Source organism: Oncorhynchus nerka, linkage group LG6 (genome assembly GCF_034236695.1).
Source record: "Oncorhynchus nerka isolate Pitt River linkage group LG6, Oner_Uvic_2.0, whole genome shotgun sequence".
Classification (NCBI taxonomy): Eukaryota; Metazoa; Chordata; class Actinopteri; order Salmoniformes; family Salmonidae; genus Oncorhynchus; species Oncorhynchus nerka.
In genome coordinates, this window is record NC_088401.1 from 58,669,258 (window position 1) to 58,685,202 (window position 15,945).

The window sequence follows — 15,945 nt, forward strand, 5'->3', positions numbered from 1 at the left end:
GTGGTGAGGGTAGGCAACAACATCTCCTCCCCGCTGATCCTCAACACGGGGCCCCACAAGGGTGCGTTCTGAGCCCTCTCCTGTACTCCCTGTTCACCCACGACTGCGTGGCCACGCACGCTCCAACTCAATCATCAAGTTTGCGGACGACACAACAGTGGTAGGCTTGATTACCAACAATGACGAGACGGCCTACAGGGAGGAGGTGAGGGCCCTCGGAGTGTGGTGTCAGGAAAATAACCTCACACTCAACGTCAACAAAACTAAGGAGATGATTGTGGACTTCAGGAAACAGCAGAGGGAACACCCCCTATCCACATCGATGGAACAGTAGTGGAGAGGGTAGCAAGTTTTAAGTTCCTCGGCATACACATCACAGACAAACTGAATTGGTCCACTCACACTGACAGCGTCGTGAAGAAGGCGCAGCAGCGCCTCTTCAACCTCAGGAGGCTGAAGAAATTCGGCTTGTCACCAAAAGCACTCACAAACTTCTACAGATGCACAATCGAGAGCATCCTGGCGGGCTGTATCACCGCCTGGTACGGCAACTGCTCCGCCCTCAACCGTAAGGCTCTCCAGAGGGTAGTGAGGTCTGCACAACGCATCACCGGGGGCAAACTACCTGCCCTCCAGGACACCTACACCACCCGATGTTACAGGAAGGCCATAAAGATCATCAAGGACATCAACCACCCGAACCACTGCCTGTTCACCCCGCTATCATCCAGAAGGCGAGGTCAGTACAGGTGCATCAAAGCTGGGACCGAGAGACTGAAAAACAGCTTCTATCTCAAGGCCATCAGACTGTTAAACAGCCACCACTAACATTGAGTGGCTGCTGCCAACACACTGTCATTGACACTGACCCAACTCCAGTCACTTTAATAATGGGAATTGATGGGAAATGATGTAAATATATCACTAGCCACTTTAAACACTGCTACCTTATAAAATGTTACTTACCCTACATTATTCATTTCATATGCATACGTATATACTGTACTCTACATCATCGACTGCATCCTTATGTAATACATGTATCACTAGCCACTTTAACTATGCCACTTTGTTTACTTTGTCTACATACTCATCTCATATGTATATACTGTACTCGATACCATCTACTGTATGCTGCTCTGTACCATCACTCATTCATATATCCTTATGTACATATTCCTTATCCCCTTACACTGTGTATAAGACAGTAGTTTTGGAATTGTTAGTTAGATTACTTGTTGGTTATCACTGCATTGTCGGAACTAGAAGCACAAGCATTTCGCTACACTCGCATTAACATCTGCTAACCATGTGTATGTGACAAATACAATTTGATTTGATTTGATTTGGGGTTAGAAGCTGTTTAGAAGCCTCTTGGACCTAGACTTGGCGCTCTGCTACCGCTTGCCGTGCGGTAGCAGAGACAACAGTCTATGACAATGTGGCTGGAGTCTTTGACAATTTTTAGGGCCTTCCAATGACACCGCCAGGTATAGAGGTCCTGGATGGCAGGAAGCTTGGCCCTGGTGATATACCGGGCCGTACGCGGAGGAGCAGTTGCCATACCAGGCAGATGCAATCCGTTATGATACTCTCGATGGTGCAGCTGCAAAAACTTTGCCAAATCTTTTCAGTCTCCTGAGGGGAAATAGATTTTGTCATGCCCTCTTCACGACTGTCTTGGTGTGCTTGGACCATGTTAATTTGTTGGTGATGTGGACACCAAGGAACTTGAAGCTCTCAACCTACTCCACTACAGCCCCATAGATGACAATTTATTTATTTATTTATTTTTTATTTCACCTTTATTTAACCAGGTAGGCTAGTTGAGAACAAGTTCTCATTTACAATTGCGACCTGGCCAAGATAAAGCATAGCAGTGTGAACAGACAACAACACAGAGTTACACATGGAGTAAACCATAAATAAGTCAATAACACAGTAGAAATAAAAAAAAGAGTCTATATACATTGTGTGCAAAAGGCATGAGGAGGTAGGCGAATAATTACAATTTTGCAGATTAACACTGGAGTGATAAAAGATCAGATGGTCATGTACAGGTAGAGATACTGGTGTGCAAAAGAGCAGAAAAGTAAATAAATAAAAACAGTATGGGGATGAGGTAGGTAAATTGGGTGGGCTATTTACCGATGGACTATGTACAGCTGCAGTGATCGGTTAGCTGCTCAGATAGGAGATGTTTAAAGTTGGTGAGTGAGATAAAAGTCTCCAACTTCAGCGATTTTTGCAATTCGTTCCAGTCACAGGCAGCAGAGAACTGGAAGGAAAGGCGGCCAAATGAGATGTTAGCTTTAGGGATGATCAGTGAGATACACCTACTGGAGCGCATGCTACGGGTGGCTATTGCAATCGTGACCAGTGAACTGAGATAAGGCGGAGCTTTACCTAGCATGGACTTGTAGATGACCTGGAGCCAGTGGGTCTGGCGACGAATATGTAGCGAGGGCCAGCCGACTAGAGCATACAGGTCGCAGTGGTGGGTGGTGTAAGGTGCTTAAGTAACAAAACGGATGGCACTGTGATAAACTGCATCCAGTTTGCTGAGTAGAGTATTGGAAGCTATTTTGTAGATGACATCGCCAAAGTTGGGGATTGGTAGTCAGTTTTACTAAGGTAAGTTTGGCGGCGTGAGTGAAGGAGGCTTTGTTGCGGAATAGAAACCCGAGTACTTATAGATGTCCACATATTCTAGGTCGGAACCATCCAGGGTGGTGATGCTAGTCGGGCGTACGGGTGCAGGCAGCGAACGGTTGAAAAGCATGAATTTGGTGTTACTAGCGCCCCCTCTCCCGGATCCGGGATCGTGACTACGGCTCAAGCACATTAGCATAACGCACAATGCGAAAAAATATTACTAAAAATATTTAACCTCCACACATTAACAAGTAAAATAGCTCAAATGAAAGATAAACAAGTTGTTTATCTACCCAGCAAGTCAGATTTCTAAAATGTTTTACGGCGAAAACATAGCACATATTTATATTAGATCACCACCGAAACAAAAGGCAAGCGGCGGGCCATTTTGTCCCAGAAAAAATAACATTTAAAAGTAGGATTAAAAAATAAATAATTCACTAACCTTTTGAAAATCTTCATCAGATGACAGTAATATTACATGTTACACAGTACATTTAATTTCTTTTCAATAATATGCTATATAATATCCATAAATCTCGGTTGACAACATTTAAAAAAAAAACATGCTACTCAAATGTCAGGAGAAATGATGATAGCTCCGACAGATAACGTCAGATAACAAGCAATAAACATGACTAAATATACATGTTCTACATATATTTACAAAGATACACTTCTTCTTAATGCAACCGCTGTATTACATTTATTTTTAACGTTACAGACATCGTTCACTTGGCTATACTAGGAGTCGGCGCTCAGATATTAGCAGTACGTTTGGAGTCCACAGAAACCCAAAATAACCACGTAAATATTCCCTTACCTTTGATGTTCTTCCATCAGAAGACGTAGAAGGAGTCATACTTACCCAATAAATCGTTTGGTTTCACGTTGTGTGTCCCTGTATTAGCATATGCTAACAGCTTCAGCTGGAATGCATCAAAAATGACTTCTGGTCCAGCACTCTGCGCATTAAAACTTCCAATTTACATATTATATGTCGATTAAACTGGTCAAACGATGTGCAAAATCGAGCTTTATGATGTTTTTAGCATGTAGAACAAAGGACAGCGCTAACAGACAAACCGGCTTCAAATGCTGCATGTTGGAAAAAGACGTACTCCAAATCGGCCGCGCGCAATAGAGTGCCCGGTTTTGAGAGGGACACGCGGAATTTCGCGCTCCAAAGGTGCAGGGCTCATGCGATTCTCACAGTGAACGCGCCATTTGAAAGCAGACATCGCGCTGAACTGATAGAGACTGTTCCTGGATCCGTAGCTGCCTGGGAAGGGTGTTGGCGATGACGTCAAAGTAGACCCAACTTTTCCATTGTTGACAGAGTGTTTGGGAGAATGGCTCTCCTGAGAGTTCTGCTTTACATACAGACATAATTTAAACGGTTTTAGAAACTTTAGAGTGTTTTCTATGCAATAATAATTTTTATATGCATATATTAGCAATTTTGGGTAAAAATATTTTCAGTTTACTATGGGTACGCACTTTCTCCAACAGGGGCAGTATAGAGCGAGAGTTCTAAGAGGTTATAGATGTCCACATATTCTAGGTCGGAACCATCCAGGGTGGTGATGCTAGTCGGGCGTACGGGTGCAGGCAGCGAACGGTTGAAAAGCATGAATTTGGTGTTACTAGCGTTTAAGAGCAGTTGGAGGCCACGGAAGGAGTGTTGTATGGCATTGAAGCTCATTTGGAGGTTAGATAGCACAGTGTCCAAGGAATGGCCAGAAGTATACAGAATGGTGTCGTCTGCGTAGAGGTGGATCAGGGAATCGCCCGCAGCAAGAGCAACATCATTGATATATACAGAGAAAAGAGTCGGCCCGAGAATTGAACCCTGTGACACCCCCATAGAGACTGCCAGAGGACCGGACAACATGCCCTCCGATTTGACACACTGAACTCTGTCTGCAAAGTAGTTGGTGAACCAGGCAAGGCAGTCATTAGAAAAAACGAGGCTATTGAGTCTGCCGATAAGAATATGGCCAGAGTCGAAAGCTCTGCACCCGTGACCGGCTCGGAAACCAGATTGCACAGCGGAGAAGGTACGGTGGGATTCTAGATGGTCAGTGATCTGTTTGTTGACTTGGCTTTCGAAGACCTTAGATAGGCAGGGCAGGATGGATATAGGTCTGTAACAGTTTGGGTCCAGGGTGTCTCCCCCTTTGAAGAGTGGGATGACTACGGCAGCTTTCCAATCTCAGACGATATGAAAGGGAGTTTGAACAGGCTGGTAATAGGGGTTGCGACAGTGGCGGCGGATAGTTTCAGAAATAGAGGGTCCAGATTGTCAAGCCCAGCTGATTTTAAATGGGGGGGGGGTGCTCGTTCCTCCTTTTCCTGTACTCCACAATCATTTCCTTTGTCTTGATCACACTGAGGGAGGGTCTGTTGTCATTGCACCACATGGTCAGGTCTCTGACCTCCTACCTATAGGCTGTCTCGTTGTTGTCGGTGATCAGGCCTATGACTGTTGTGTCATCAGCAAACTTAATGATGATGTTGGTGTCATGCCTGGCTGTGCAGTCATGAGTGAAAGGGAGCACAGGAGGGGACTGAGCACGCAAACCTGAGGGGCCCCCGTGTTGAGGATCAGCGTGGCGTATGTGTTGTTATCTACCCTTACCACCTGGGGGCAGCCTGTCTTGAAGTCCAGGATCCAGTTGCAGAGGGAGGTGTTAGTCCCACAGTCCTTAGCTTAGTGATGAGCTTTGAGGGCACTATGGTGTTGAACGCTGAGCTGTAGTCAATGAATAGCATTCTCACATATGTGTTCTTTTTGTACAGGTGTGAAAAGGCAGTGTGGAGTGCAATAGGAATGGGAATGGGTCTAGGGTTTCTGGGATAATGGTGCTGATGTGAGCCATGACCAGCTTTTCAAAGCATTTCATGGCTACAGACTGTGCTTCCCTTTGTAGTCTGTAATAGTTTGCATGCCCTGCCACATCCGACGAGCTTCGGAGCTGGTGTAGTACGTTTTGATCTTAGTCCTGACGCTTTGCCTGTTTGATGGCTCGTCGTGGGGTTATAGCAGGATTTCTTATAAGCTTCCGCGTTAGAGTACCGCTCTTTTAAAGCGGCAACTCTACCCTTTAGCCCAGTGCGGATGTTGCCTGTAATCCATGGCTTCTAGTTGAGGTATGGACAGTTGAAGTCAGAAGTTTATATACACTTAGTTTGGAGTCATTAAAACTTGTTTTTCAACCATTCCACAAATTTCTTGTTAACAAACCATAGTTTTGGCAAGTCGGTTAGGACATCTACTTTGTCCATGACAAAAGTCATTTTTCCAACAGATTATTTCACTTATAATTCACTGTATCACAATTCCAGTGGGTCAGAAGTTTAAATACACTAAATTGACTGTGCCTATAAACAGCTTGGAAAATTATAGAAAATTATGTCGTGGCTTTAGAAGATTCTGATAGGCTTATTGACATCATTTGAGTCAATTGGAGGTGTACCTGCGGATGTATTTAAAGGCCTCAAACTCAGTGCCTCTTTGCTAGACAACATGGGAAAATCAAAAGAAATCAGCCACGACCTCAGAAAAAAATTGTAGTCCTCCACATGTCTGGTTTATCTTTGGGAGCAATTTCCAAACGCCTTAACGTACCACGTTCATCTGTACAAACAATAGTACCCAAGTATAAACACCATGGGACCACGCAGCCATCATACCGCTCAGGAAGGAGACGCGTTCTGTCTACTAGAGATTAAAACCTCTTGTGACTAGCGGGCAGTATTTTCATTTTTGGAAAAATAACATTCCCAAAGTAAACGGGATATTTTGTCAGGACAAGATGCTAGAATATGCATAGAATTGACAGCTTAGGATAGAAACACTCTAAAGTTTCCAAAACTGTAAAAATATTGTCTGTGAGTATAACAGAACTGATATTGCAGGCGAAAGCCTGAGAAAAATCCAATCCGGAAGTGCCTCATGTTTTGAAAGCTCTGCGTTCCAATGCGTCCCTATTGAGCAGTGAATGGGATTACTTTTTCTACGTATTCCCCAAGGTGTCTACAGCATTGTGACATAGTTTTATGCCTTTATGTTGAAGAATACCCGTAAGTGGTCACCTGATTGCTCTCAGAGTGATTCTCGCGTAAAATACAGAGGTAGCCATTTTTCTTATCGGTCCTACTGAAAAACCAATTGTCCCGATGGATATATTATCGAATAGATATTTGAAAAACACCTCGAGGATTGATTATAAACAACGTTTGCCATGTTTCTGTCAATATTTTGGACCTAATTTGGAATATTTTCCGGCGTTGTCGTGACCGCAATTTCCGGTCGATTTCTCAGCCAAACGTGAAGAACAAACGGATCTATTTCGCCTACAAAAATAATATTTTTGGAAAAAAGGAACATTGGCTATCTAACTGGGAGTCTCCTGAGTGAAAACATCCGAAGCTCATCAAAGGTAAACGATTTAATTTGATTGCTTTTCTGATTTTCGTGACCAAGTTACCTGCTGCTAGCTGAACATAATGCTATGCTAGGCTATCGATAAACTTACACAAATGCTTGCTTTGGCTGTAAAGCATATTTTGAAAATCTGAGATGACAGGGTGATTAACAAAAGGCTAAGCTGTGTCTCAATATATTTCACTTGTGATTTTCATGAATAGGAACATTTTCTAGTAATATTTATGTCCGTTGCGTTATGCTAATTAGTGTCAGTCGATGATTACGCTCCCGGATCCGGGATGGGGTGTCACTAGATTAACGTACTTTGGTGCAAAGTGCAAATCAATCCCAGAACAACATCAAAGGACCTAGTGAAGATGCTGTGAAGATGCTGGAGGAAACAGGTACAAAAGTACCTATATCCACAGTAAAACGAGTCCTATATTGACCGCCATAAAAAAAAAACAGACTAGAAATGATGTGGATACATTGAAGCAACATCTCAAGACATCAGTCAGGAAGTTAAAGCTTGGTCGCAAATGGGTCTTCCAAATGGACAATGACCCCAAACATATTTCCAAAGTTGTGGGAAAATGGCTTAAGGACAACAAAGTCAAGGTATTGGAGTGGCCATCACAAAGCCCTGACCTCAATCCTATAGAATATGTGTGGGCAAAACTGAAAAAAGTGTGTGCGAGCAAGGAGGCCTGCAAACCTGACTCAGTTACACCAGCTCTGTCAGGGGGAATGGGCCAAAATTCACCCAACTTATTGTGGGAAGCTTGTGGAAGGCTACCCGAAACGTTTGACCCAAGTTGAGCAATTTAACGGCAATGTACCAAATACTAATTGAGTGTATGTAAACCTCTGACCCACTGGGAATGTGATGAAGGAAATTAAAGCTGAAATAAATCATTCTCTCTACTATTATTCTGACATTTCACATTCTTAAAAAAAAGTGGCGATCCTAACTGACCTAAGACAGGGAATTTTTACTAGGATAAAATGTCAGGAATTGTGAAAAACTGAGTTTACATTTATTTGACTAAGGTGTATGTAAACTTCCGACTTCACCTGTACATGGGAAATTGCCTCTAGCTCTAGTCTTGTTGGCATCTCCGTCATTATCACTTGCTTGGAAAACAACTCGTTCCAATTTCAACTTTGGTAACTTCATGTGGCGAATGTTGATAAAGTAGTCACACTGCACTGCTAAATTTACATAGTTAATCATGTGAAGTCATTCTAGACTATGAGTGTTGTCCATTTTACTCTATTGAAATAACATTAACTGTATATATATGGTAACCAGCTAATGTAAATTATTACAAAAAGACAATGCTGCAAACCAATTTTTGCAACAACAAATCCTTCTTGGGCAAATATATCTACTTTATATAGTAGGACACTGCTCCCTTTATGAAGCAGCCTTGTCTCCAGGGGTGGACTGGGACCAGAAATCTAACACACCGGACCATTTTTCCCCCTCAGGGCCCCACACCGGCCATTTTGTTCCCTTGAGGCCCTCATTATTAGCAAGATTATGATTTTGCACACCAAAAAAAAATAAAAAAGTTAGGCCCACTAAGGAAAAAGAAACACCATCCCATCTGGCATTTGCTGGTATTTATTTTTGCCATCCGCCCCTGTCTGTCTCCCTCTCACCTATGGGGGTATGTCTCCCTTTCTAATTCACATTTAGTTAGAGGGGAGTGCATGCTATGCAATCTTCGACTCCTCTCTCGGTTTCATTTTGATACCCTGCCATGCCAATCTCACACAGCAAAGCGAGAGAGCTGCTGTGAGGTTTATTTGGATTCATCTTCTCTTGTGTTTACACGAGGTCCTTTTTCACTTACTATCATTATCCTTATGAGTGTTATTATTTCAGCATCGGCATGGTACAGCATTCCCAAGCAGTCTACGTCAACATTGGTCTCGGCAGGACAGAACCTCTCCAGGAGTCCACAGTAAATCTACCAGATTTGGGTTGTCACTCTTCGCTTGGTTCATGGCTCCCCACTCTCTCTCTCTATCTCTCTCTCCGTGGCCCCTCTCTCTCGATGACGGAGAAGATAAGCATGTTACATACCAGATCACCAGGCTACAAAAAATTGTTCTACTCAATAAGCCAGATGTAAATAATTGTTGAAAGCAATAGAGGGCCCTGCGTCGCTGAGTCCGCTGGATGTTGTGGTTGGCTGCCAGCACTGTGGCTCAGTTTCATTTAGGTCCTCAATGGCCTTTTAAAATGTTTTGTTCAATTCAGCACATGCTTTATTTAAACTCTACTCACAACAGTCTTAGAGTCCTTAGAGTATAAAATACCATACCACCCACATTAATGAGCTGCAATCTGAGCTCAAAAGGTGCCTCCCCCACAGGATTGCAGTGAGATTGCTTACCACATGACATGCTCACTTTGTATTGAAAGAGACCTTTAAATAAATACGTTTTATTCTGTTATTGGCTTTTTACATGTACAAAGCGTAAAGTGTGTTATAGTTTTATCAAAAGTGGGAAAATACTGACGTTACATATGTAACAAATGTAAAAGATAAGTCTTCAATCTTACTTTCCCTGAAAGTAAGAACACACTTCTGCATGTGAAAATATCCATAAAAACCCCCATCTTAAGTCATTTAAGTTAATAAACAGTACAAAAAGTAGAAACCATACATTTAAAAATAATGCACAAAAACACTGACAACGATGACATCCATGATTTCCCATGAAAACAGACAAATATACACAAGTTCATAGTCGTAGTAGGGTGGGGTTCACGTCATGACGGGATGGATCAGCTATCATCGGCCGAACCTTTTGGCTGGTCAAATAACACTCAGGCTCGGGGGATTGTGACCCAGGCTATTCATCACAGAACCTTCCCTTCCCAACCCCGCCAACAGAAACAATAGTATCCTCAGCATCCTTAAATGTCTGCAAGGCAGGGACTTGATTAATCCTAGCTCTTGGAGTGCTTAGCCAGTCATCTGAGAGAACACATACAGCCAGAGAGCGGTTATCGTGCTTGGGTCATAACACTGGCAGGCCTCGATTACCGTGCAAGCAAAGTGGTGTGCTCATTTTTACACGAGGGCTGTATCTGGATGCCTAGAGGTGTTGTAGAATCATGCACATATGCTTCCTTTTAAAAATTAGAAATGGGACAAAAAAGACACAGGCTGGGGTTTCTATTGCTATGGCCTTTGGAAATTATCTTGCGAGTGTTTCAATGCTATCGCTCATCTTATCTTTCACTGGTGAATGTGACAGACGTTTCGCAAAGGAGCGGCATTATTGGTAATACAGACCAGCTACATTTGATGAAGATCAAATTTAGCTTTGCAGTCATCAAATTGAATTCAGACCCAGGCTTTTCAGTGTTAATGTATAACGCATAATGAGACCGCAGAGATGATTGTACAATTAGAGGTCTGGAAAGGACTGGTATACTCTTCCAAGGGGCTAACTCCATTAGAAGTAATATTACAGGTGTCATTTTCTGCTTTACTGCATTGAAGGTTGTCTTATTTCCACAAAGAAATTAATGGAGACGGCTAGCCCAATGTGCTCTGCTTCTTATCTACATCGTCTTAGTTTCTCTTTTAGAGAACATACCATACTGTACAGGATTGTAATAAATAGTCTCATACATATTGCTCGGCCTCCCCTTCGTTCAGAATGGTCACTGACCCATCCCCACTGTTCATCTCAATGTTCATCTCAATGTTCATTTCTTTCGCGGCTGCGTTCTCCGGCAGCAGGGCCAGGTCCTTGAATACATCTACGTAATGGCCGAAGCCTGGGCCCCAGTTCAACAGGTTGTCCCAGTTGAAGCCCCCGGCTTGCTGGCCCAGTTTATGGGGCAAAGTGTAGTGGTCTGTCATCGGTGCCTGTGCAGCGGGCCCACCCTCGGTCCGCCGGCTGGAGTAGCGCCTCTGCTTGAGCCGCCCGCCGTAGTCCTCATCGTCGGCGTCTGACTCGTTGACCTGCGATAGCTTGGGCACCCTGGAGCTGTAGGCCACGGGCTTCTCCCGGTCGTACTCCATCTCTGAGCAGGTAAAGGAGTCGTGGGAGTCGCTCTCAGATGATGACTCCGGGGCAGGGATGCCATCGGCTGGGTTGCGCACCCGTGACAGGGGCCTCCGGCAGTCCTCTTCAGACGAGGAGCGGCCGTGGTCGGCGCTGCAGATGCTGGGGTTGCGGGGCCGCGGCGTGTTGAGCCGCTCCACCTCCTCAATGGACAGCCCCACGGGGGCCCCGTCTCCAGGGGGATCTGCTCGATGGGCTGCTTGAGCCGGCTGCCTGGCCTGGAGCTGTGGCCCCCCATAGTCTGGGGGCTCTTGCTGCGTCGGCCCAGCCGGTTGCCGTAGTTGAACATGGCTCCCTGCTGGCTCATCTCATTGTGGTGCAAGTCCAGGGGGCTGCCATCCCTGCGGGCCAGGTTAAGCTCTCTGGTGGGGGTGTTGCGGTAGAAGGACGAGGGCTTGGTGAAGGGGGCCGGGCTGTGCCTGGAGAGGGGGTTGGGCGTGGGGCAGGCTGAGTGGCTGAGAGGGGTGGACCTCAGGGCCTGGCTGTACTGGGGCTGGTAGGTGTAGCTGGTGGCCCCCAATGGCAGGGGAGACTGTCTGGCAAAGCCCAGAGGGCTGTGTCTCTGGATGGAGAACTTGGGCGTGTGGCTGCGGAACTGCTTGTAATGCTGGATGATGTCGGCGTCGGACGGGGCAATGCTGCTGGCGTTGTCTATGTCATAGTGTTCCATGTCTGCCTCAGGCATCTGGCAGGGGGCACACGGGGCGCTGGGGATGGTCTCATTGTTGTGGGGAATGTCCGTCTCGTCGTATATCAGGTAGGGGTTTTCCCTCTCGATGATGTCAGGCTTGGGGTTCCCCTCAGGCTGCTTCCTCACCGTCATTTCATCACCGTACGGAGGTATGTTATCTGGGTCGTCAAAGGCCACGTTCTCACTCCCTTTTTTTTTCTTCTTCTTCTTCTCCTTAGGCTGCTTCTCCTCCTTTGGCACTTTGGTCTTGTTGCGGCCCTTGCAGTGGTTGCAGAGTATCAGACTGAGCACCACCAGGGCCAGGGCTGTGGCACAGCTTCCCACAATGGCTGGCACTGCCCAGATGGGCAAGGTAAGCTCCTTGGCTGTGGGGCTCGGGCTGCAGATGAAGCCGCCATTGTTGGCCGTCTTGCAGAGGGTGCCCTGAGGGCATTGAACCCCCAGGCACGCCACCAGGGTCTCGCAGGTCTTGCCAGTGTAGAACTCAGAGCAGACGCAGGTGTAACTAGAGCGGGGGCCAGGGACGCAGCTCCCTCGGTTCTGGCAAGGGCTGGAGGCGCATTCGCCGGGCGGGAGGCACTGGTAGGTGTACCACTGGTTGACACACATCAGGCCATCCCAGCAAGGGCTGCTCTCACACAGGTTGGGCCCTCTGCAGCCAATCTTAACGGCTGAGCTGGTCTTGGAGATGGTGACAGCGCTGTGATCTCCACTGAATGGTAGATTCTCCCCATTGTACTTCACATAGGCCAGGCAGCCGTCAAAGCCTGCAGGAAGAATAGGAAGAGGTGTTCAGTAAACAGGAAGTCGTCCTGGACGGTTATTAAGACAACACAGTGGCCTGGAAGATCATAATTTCCGAATGGCACAAGTTTGATCGCTTTTCAGAATTTGCAATGAGGCTTGGATTGCCCCTTGTAATTAACAGGAACTGAAAGCTATAATCAGAACTGGGGGAATTTTGTTGACTATTGGTTCAGCATCGATTAAAATCTCAATGAAATTTTCTCATGGAAAATACCTCGACAAATCACATTCTCAAATGGGTCAATTCTGAGACAAACCAATATGATTATTTACTAAAACATGGGAAGTTGATGCCAGACAATCTACCTTCAGACCTCATATCGCATCAAGACATCCACTTGGAAGAAATGTTTTGGTGACCAATTCAAACCTTTACTTTCATATTGCCTCACAATGTCCCTCACAGATGTAAACATGTTTATTGAATTTATTACAATATCAATTAAAACTATTTTGTCCTATTCATTATAATCTTACTAGTTGAATGCACACAGCTGCTTCGATACGCATATTGAGCGAGGGTCAGGTCTTATTTGGTGCAGGCGTGGAAACCGGGACCAGATTATCAGTGTGCTAGGCAAGGCAGCCTGCAATAGATCTGCGTGTTCAGAGCGTGTTTATTTTTAAATATATCCTGGACCTTGCTGTGTGAAAGAGGCCAACAAATCATTCAAATTGCTCATTTTTTACCATATTAGTCCAGTCCATAGTATTAAGTCATTTTCTTTCCCCTAAAAGTCATTCATTTACAGTGGTGTATCCCTCCCTCTGGAAGCCCTCCCGTTCACCCTATCCAAACTATTTTCGAGTCAGAGTTGAGGACATTTGATACGTGATTTAGGCCTAACCAAAGCCGAGGTTCCAGAGCAAAGAGATTAAAACATGAAAGCATCAAAGGCGGGGCTCCTCCACCTAATTAAACTAGTTTCACATTAGTTATTGTCTAGAAATGATCCGTCAAAGAGAGCAACATTAACTCTCTTCTACTGTAAATATTTCACAGTCAAATATGTGTCCAATGTCAAAAACACAATTTACACTATCTCCAGTCAGCAGGACTGGAACACCACCTAATATGGTCAACAGAATACCTTTTATTCAGTGAAAAAGGAATCTACCATTCACATACTACACTGTGTGTACAAAACATGTCTTTCCATAACAGACTGACAAGGTGAAGGCTATGATCCATATTGATGTCACTTGTTAAATCCACTTCAATCAGTGTATATGAAGGGGAGGAGACAGGTTAAAGAAGGATTTTTAAGCCATGAGACAATTGAGACATGGATTGTGTATGTGTGCCATTCAGAGGGATAACGTGCAAGACAAAAAATACAAGTGCCTTTGAACTGGGTATGGTATTAAGTGTCAGGCGCACCAGTTTGAGTGTGTCAAGAACTGCAATGCTGCTGGGTTTTTCACACTCAACAGTTTCCAGTGTGTATCAAGAATAGTCCACCACCCAAGACATCCAGCCAACTTGACACAACTGTGGAATGCATTGGAGTCAACATGGGCCAGCATCCCTGTGGAACTCTTTCGACACCTTGTACAGTCCATGCCCTAATGCATTGAGGTTGTTCTGAGGGCAAATGGGGGGGGGGGGTTCCAACTCAATTTTCGGAAGGTGTTCCTAATGTTGTGTGCACTCAGTGTATGACAATAACAGCAACTTCACATTTCACCAAATCACCTGATGCAATTTTCTGCTGGGTGGGGCCAGAGGGGACACCACCGAGGGACATGGTCAGGACATTAAGACCCCCAAAGTCCTGGGTGGGGTGCTGGATGAGCTTGAGTAGGGCTCCGTCCACGTGAAGGGAGGTGGCTGAGCCGTTTTTGAAAATCTGCAGGACGTGCCACTGGCCATCTGATAGGACCATCTCCCCCAGGGTCCTCTCCACCTTGCCTCCCACGCCCGCGTCAGAGATGTAGTGGACATTGCCATTTTTTAACTGGGGGGGAAAGAGACAGAGATGAAGTTAGATGGATGGATAGATACACATGTGGACAGATGGACGGACACAGACGGGCGGACACAGACAGACGGACGCAGACAGACGGACGCAGACAGACCCAGACAGAGGGACGCAGACGGGAGGACAGACATAGATACTGTATTGTATATGTTTGTGGAGAAGGAGAGCTCGGAGAAATGGATAGGCATGATGATATGATTATATGCTCAGGCTCTGATAATTCTCAACTCTGGGATGTTGTTGATGTTTCATTTCAGTTGGAGAGTTGTTCTTGTTTTGGAATTTTATTTACAGTATTGTTACCGTAACAGGTAGGAGAGTTGATTGAAAACACATGTTCCTTTACAATAATGACTGTTGCAGTTAGGTTTGCAAAGGCAGGGTGTATTACTGGAAACATTAGAAGTTTACCAGTAAACTACCAGAACTGTGGTGTCTTTCAAATACTTTACGTAATCTATCACAAGACATCTAGTGGCCCTTTTGGGTACTTCAGATTATCACAGGTGTCCCCAATAATCTGTGTCCCTCTGTGTGGCTTTATCATGTAAAATATATCAAATAATTAAATAATACAACATAGAATGACAAAGCTGTAAAACATTATCCTATATATAAACCATCAACTTAGTGAATACCATTGGAATGAGGGTTTTAGCATGACATGTCCTTTATAAAAATTGTTTCCCTAACTTTTATTCATTTTACTATGTCAATATATATTTGCAATGTTTTTGCATCAAACTGGCGGTAGTTGTGAAACAAGTCAATATTTGGAAATGAATACCATTGACTTGATGATTTCTTCATTAAATAGGCTATTTTTTTAGAAACAACATGGACAGACATAGAATAAATTAACACTATACATAAATACATACACATATTTATTTGAAGTTATTCGAAATTACGATAGATTTCCATTGATTTTCTGTTGCTTACCAAAGTCACTGAAGATTCCGGGTAACTTTGGTAAATTACCAGTCACTTTGCAACCCTCGTTGCAGTGCAGAGGAAAGTGTTGCATGTGCCAAATACCAGTAAACCGGACGGATATTATTATTATGATCGTGTTATGTTATGTATGCAGGACCAGTTAATACTTTTACTTTCACTATGCATAAACTATATCCATACGCAATAGAGTTCATTCTTTAAAAGTAATGAACCAATATGACTTTCTCTTACAAAATGAATGTGTGCCAGGCATTGTGTATGGTCATCTCATACATTTCAGGAGGAATTGATTTTAAAGGTTCACGACAAAATCTGGAAAAGAAAAA

At 44.5% G+C, this 15,945-nt stretch overlaps 1 protein-coding gene across 1 annotated transcript in view; it reads right to left on the bottom strand.

The window, feature by feature from the left end:
- Nucleotides 1-9,522: 9,522 nt before the first annotated feature.
- Nucleotides 9,523-15,945, bottom strand: part of LOC115130762 (protocadherin Fat 4) — a 101,625-nt gene continuing 95,202 nt past the window's right edge. Inside the window, 3 exon segments of the mRNA XM_029662198.2 lie at nucleotides 9,523-11,342; nucleotides 11,345-12,640; nucleotides 14,377-14,638. Coding sequence (XP_029518058.2) covers nucleotides 10,738-11,342; nucleotides 11,345-12,640; nucleotides 14,377-14,638 — 2,163 coding nt within the window. The 3' untranslated portion in view covers nucleotides 9,523-10,737.